Source organism: Arachis duranensis, chromosome 7 (assembly GCF_000817695.3).
Source record: "Arachis duranensis cultivar V14167 chromosome 7, aradu.V14167.gnm2.J7QH, whole genome shotgun sequence".
Lineage (NCBI taxonomy): Eukaryota > Viridiplantae > Streptophyta > Magnoliopsida > Fabales > Fabaceae > Arachis > Arachis duranensis.
Genome location: NC_029778.3, coordinates 66,035,190 through 66,040,245, shown reverse-complemented (window position 1 = coordinate 66,040,245; position 5,056 = coordinate 66,035,190). Strand labels below are relative to the sequence as shown.

The following is a 5,056-nucleotide window of genomic DNA, read 5'->3' as shown; positions in this document are numbered from 1 at the left end:
AAATTTTAGCTGCGCAGAAAACATATTAGCATGATGATTCCACTTGCATTAGAGTTCTTCTGGTAAATTTTAACTGTCATTGTGAATTTGTTAATTTGCTAATTGTTCTTGTGTTGTTGTTCTGTTGTTCCTCTGTTACTTCTAATTTTTTTATTTTTGTTGTGATTTTCTGTTCTTGATTTAAGCTGTGATTGAAGGTTCTTTGGTTTTGGTATTCTTCACTTTCCTGTAAGCTTAGCTTTTAATTCTTTGAGCATACACGGATCAAATCATTGTTTTCAGCAATGGTGATTTTTAGATTTTTTTTTTTGGTTGCTTTGTTTTAAATGTTCCTATTGTTGTTGTGTTTTTGCTGTGATTTAAATGTTCTTTTGATTCTTTTTTTTCCTGAATGTCCAGTCAGTACTTGGTTGATTGGTTTTGCTCATTGAATGTATTTGATGATAAATTTTAAATTGATAACTCTATTACTGCTTTACTGTCTGTTTCTGTAGTCAAATTTTATTAAAGTTTCTTGAATTTGCACTGCCTGTGTTATTGATTCACTGTTCCTTCATTGATTTTTTTTGTTGTTAATCATTGTGATGAGCTTTGTTAAAATTAGGTTGAAAACTACTAATCTTTCTTCATTTTTCACTGTTCTAACTTCTGTTCTTATTAAAAGATTTGCAGTTGGTAATCTTTTGATTTATTATATGCTTTATGTTTTCATTGTTCTGTTCTTATGAAGAAAAAAATTGCAATTAGTGATTGTATGATTCATGTTTTGGTTGTTTTGTTATATAAACAAAATTCTATTTTCATTGTTTGGTTGCACTGTCCCAGTTCTTGATCTCCGCCGACTTGCTACCCCTCCTCCGTGTTGGATTCTTTTTGTTTCAGGCTTTGTTGTGTTTTTGTTTCAGCCTCTGTTGTGTTGTGTGTTTGTTTCGGGCTCTATTGTGTGTTTATGTGCAACACTATCATTTTTTGTTTTACTTTTTGACTTAGCTACGTTAAGACAATATTCTCTATCTTTAATTTGTGCATTATAATTCAATCCAGCTATTTTTAATGGAAGTATAATTATGTTAATTGTCAACAAATTTGTAGCAAGTTATTGCATATTTTGATGATTAATTACATTTAGTTGGTGATATTTTACGTAGGGTTTTAAATTTAAAAGATATTTAGGATGTTTATTTATAATTTGTTTATTATTTTATTATGGAACAGTTTTTCTAGTTAAACCTCGGTTAGACCGGTTAGATCAATAAACCAATAAATCAATAATAAACAGTTTGATGACTGGTCCGGTTTTCAGAACCTTGCTCTTGACACAACCAACGGTGGAGCCACGATTAAGGGAAGGGGTATATCCAAACCAAAAACCAAAACCATAATCCTCTTTAAGTTCCAACGTTAATGTCATCCATAAACATGAACATACCGCTGATGCACCCCAAAACCAGCACACCTCATCATTCACAGTTGCTCCTCACACAAATCAGGACATGCCAAAGCATGCAAGAATTGAAGCAAGTGCATGCCTTTCTCATCAAAACAGCACAAAACCATGAACCTGTTGTGGCAACAGAGCTTCTCAGGCACTCTGCAACCTCTGATTTTCGTGATATTGACTATGCCCTCTCGTTGTTTGATGAAATGCCTGAACCAGATTGCTTTGCCTGGAACACGTTGATAAGAGCACTTGCTGAAACCCATGATAGGCTACTGCATGCCTTGCTGTTTTTCTGCAATATGGTGTCTGATGGGATGGTGGAACCCAACAGGTTCACCTTCCCTTCTGTGTTGAAGGCTTGTTCAGTGTTGACCAGGTTGGAGGAAGGGAAGCAGGTTCATGGTTTGGTTGTGAAGTTTGGATTTTCTGGTGATGAGTTTGTGGTTAGCAATCTGCTAAGGATGTATGTGATGTGCGGGAATATGGAGGATTCCCATGTTTTGTTTCGCAGGAGTGTTGATGGTGTTGATTATATGAACAAAGTGATGAGGGATAAGAGGAGGGAGGAGGGTATTGTGGTTCTGTGCAATGTGATGGTTGATGGGTATGTGAGAGTTGGGAACCTTACGGTTGCTAGGGAGTTGTTTGACAGGATGCATAAAAGGAGTGTGGTTTCTTGGAATGCAATGATTTCCGGCTATGCACAAAATGGGTATTTTTTGGAGGCCATAGAATTGTTTCATAGGATGCAGATGGAGGATTTGCTCCCGAACCGGGTGACTTTGGTCAGCGTGTTGCCTGCAATTTCACGGCTCGGGGCCATTGAACTGGGGAAATGGGTGCATTTGTATGCAGAGAGGAACAAGATTAAGATTGATGACGCTCTTGGCTCTGCATTAGTTGATATGTATGCAAAGTGTGGGAGCATTGGGAAGGCTGTTCAGGTCTTTGAGAGGCTGCCTAAGAGTAATGTGATAACATGGAATGCTATACTCAGTGGTCTAGCCATGCATGGTAAAGCCAAGGACGTGTTTGATTTTTTTGCGAGGATGGAAAGAAGTGGCATATCCCCTAGTGATGTAACATACATAGCCATCTTGAGTGCTTGTAGCCATGCAGGGTTAGTAGACAAGGGTAGATCATATTTCAATCATATGGTTAATGTGGGGTTTGTGCCTCGGATAGAGCACTATGGATGCATGGTTGATCTCTTGGGACGTGTTGGATATCTAGAAGAAGCCAAAGAACTTATATTGAACATGCCAATAAAATCAGATGATGTCATATGGAAGGCTTTACTTGGTGCTTGTACGGTACATAAGAATGTTGAAATTGGAAGGCGTGCAGCAGAGGTTTTAATGCAAGTGGCTCCACACGATAGTGGGGCATATGTGGCTATCTCGAACATATATGCCTCATCTGGTGATTGGGATGCAGTTGCAGAGGTGAGGTTGATGATGAAAGACTTGGACATAAGGAAAGACCCTGGATGCAGTTGGATCGAGATTGATGGTGTTATTCATGAGTTTCTTGTTGAAGATGTTTCCCATCCTAGTGCCAAAGAAATACACTCAATGTTGGAGGAAATTTCGAACAAATTAAATTTTGAAGGTTATAGGCCAGATACCACACAAGTTTTGCTTAAGATGGACGAGACACATAAAGAAAGTGTGCTGCATTACCACAGTGAGAAGATTGCAGTTGCCTTTGGCTTAATTAGTACAACACCAAAGACCCCACTTCAGATTGTGAAAAACTTGCGAATTTGTGAAGATTGTCATTCCTCCATGAAATTAATATCAAAGATTTACAATCGCAAGATAACTATCAGGGACAGGAAGCGGTTTCACCATTTTGAGCATGGTTCATGTTCTTGTATGGACTACTGGTAGTTGGTCATTCTATGGTGACTGCAACTATAGGTTTTCGATTGTTCTAACTGTTACTAACCTCCTTTGAGTGTCTTTGAAAAGCAAAGCCTTTGTATTGGTGAGTATAGTTGCTAGAATTTGTACATCAAAAAATCCTTTTTATTGTCCATAAAGTAGATGCCTTTTGCACATAACTTGCTCAGACTGATGTAATCTCAAATATATAAACCTCCCAAGTACTAGAGTTACTTTTTGTTTTTCAAAATTTAGTTGGCATTTACTGTATAAAATTTTTCTTAAGTTACATGTAAACAAATGATCATTACGGTCATGTGAATGTGCCTTAAAAGTGACTTTGAGAGAACTTTTGTCATAACTGAGCTGTTTTCAAGTACATTCTTTTGCAGAGATTAATAATTTTGGAGGAGAGGTTTTCCAATCAGCATCGAAGGTAATTTCCTTAGAACCGCTTTTGAGAGGGGAACACACCTCAAGGTTCCCATCCAAGCTGCAGCTCTACCATTTTTGTCACACCGGTAGTCTGTAGCTCCAATCACTGCTCATGCATAATGTTCCTTATTCATAAAACACTGAAACAAACACCTTCCCTTGATGAAATGCCAAACCATCTTACTCACTCCATTACTTAAACTATTCCATCCATAAGATAAATCCTAATACCTTAGTATTATGGGTAAGAGCAAGTATAGTCTTTATTCTTATTAGTTTCCAAGATAAATCCTAGTTCAAAATTCAATCTAAAAAACCATGACTCCAATGCATTTGATTTACAGCTGCTTGCACAACCCTTATCATGGCTCACTTCAACCAAGTTCCATTGGTAAGTTTTAATTGCTTTTAGCTATGGTTACTTCTTGGGTTTCTGTGATTATTCTACTTGTTTTAATTTCATTGTTGATGTTTAGGCTGCTGGAGATTCCATTGCCATTTTCTCTTCATTGAATATAAGAGCCGCTATTTTGTGAGTCCCTCTTTATCTTTCGTTCCTTTCTCCCCTCCCCTTTCTTTTGATTTTATGGAGCTCATGATTAACTTTTGTTGTCATATAACAACATGCTGTTTCAAATGTTGGATTAGTTCTGCAATTGTCTTCATAAGAAAATTGATATGCTAAAGCTACTCCTAAAAACTACACTAACTAAAGCTAAATATTTTTCTTTTCCATTTTATTCAACATAAAAGATTACATTCTATAGGAACCTAAAAGACTCTAAAACATTCTACTACTAAGACACATCACCTATTCTAGAACATATGCCTATGGCACCTACTACCTTCTTAGAATATTCCTATAATTATCTTTCCCATCATGTTTTTTTGCTATAAATCCTTCAGGTTCCTAGTTATACATCTTTCTGAACAGGACTTTGTTGACAGAAGCAGGAACAGCAGCAAGAAGCTTCCTATCACATATAAGTCCCCATTCAGCTACCGTGGAGCTTCTATCTCCACCAACCCATTCCCAGCTCCCAGGCACCAAACCACAAACAGAACTGCCACGGCCGTCAGCGCAGTACACCCCATTCTTGCACCTCCGATGTGGCTGTGCATCACTGAAGATTGTCACCAATGTGCTCTGTGCATCAAATATCCATGCAAATGAAACCACAAGCACATGCAAGATTTGGGATAATCCAAGTGAGTCTACATAACCTTCCACAACTTCATCCACAGTTAGCTCAAGTTTTGTGCCTTCTTCACTTTCCACCAGGGTTGTGCCTCT

General features: G+C 37.6%; 1 protein-coding gene across 5 annotated transcripts; it reads left to right on the top strand.

The window, feature by feature from the left end:
• The first annotated feature begins 1,272 nt into the window (after window positions 1-1,272).
• On the top strand, window positions 1,273-4,856 carry LOC107459379 (pentatricopeptide repeat-containing protein At5g48910-like). 5 transcript variants are annotated; one of them, XM_021128126.2, is made up of 4 exons: window positions 1,273-3,430; window positions 4,107-4,153; window positions 4,239-4,294; window positions 4,711-4,856. In XM_021128126.2, exon 1 carries the CDS (start codon window positions 1,405-1,407, stop codon window positions 3,331-3,333), a length of 1,929 nt encoding a protein of 642 aa, XP_020983785.1. In that variant the 5' UTR covers window positions 1,273-1,404; the 3' UTR covers window positions 3,334-3,430; window positions 4,107-4,153; window positions 4,239-4,294; window positions 4,711-4,856. The 5 variants fall into 5 exon arrangements, with proteins under 5 accessions (XP_020983785.1, XP_052107481.1, XP_052107479.1 ...); XM_052251521.1 differs by having other exon boundaries at window positions 1,273-3,763; XM_052251519.1 differs by having other exon boundaries at window positions 1,273-4,006.
• Window positions 4,857-5,056: the final 200 nt, after the last annotated feature.

Coding starts and splice junctions, on each gene's coding strand:
- LOC107459379 (XM_021128126.2), top strand. CDS start 1,405: ATGTCATCCATAAACATGAACATACCGCTGATGCACCCCAAAACCAGC.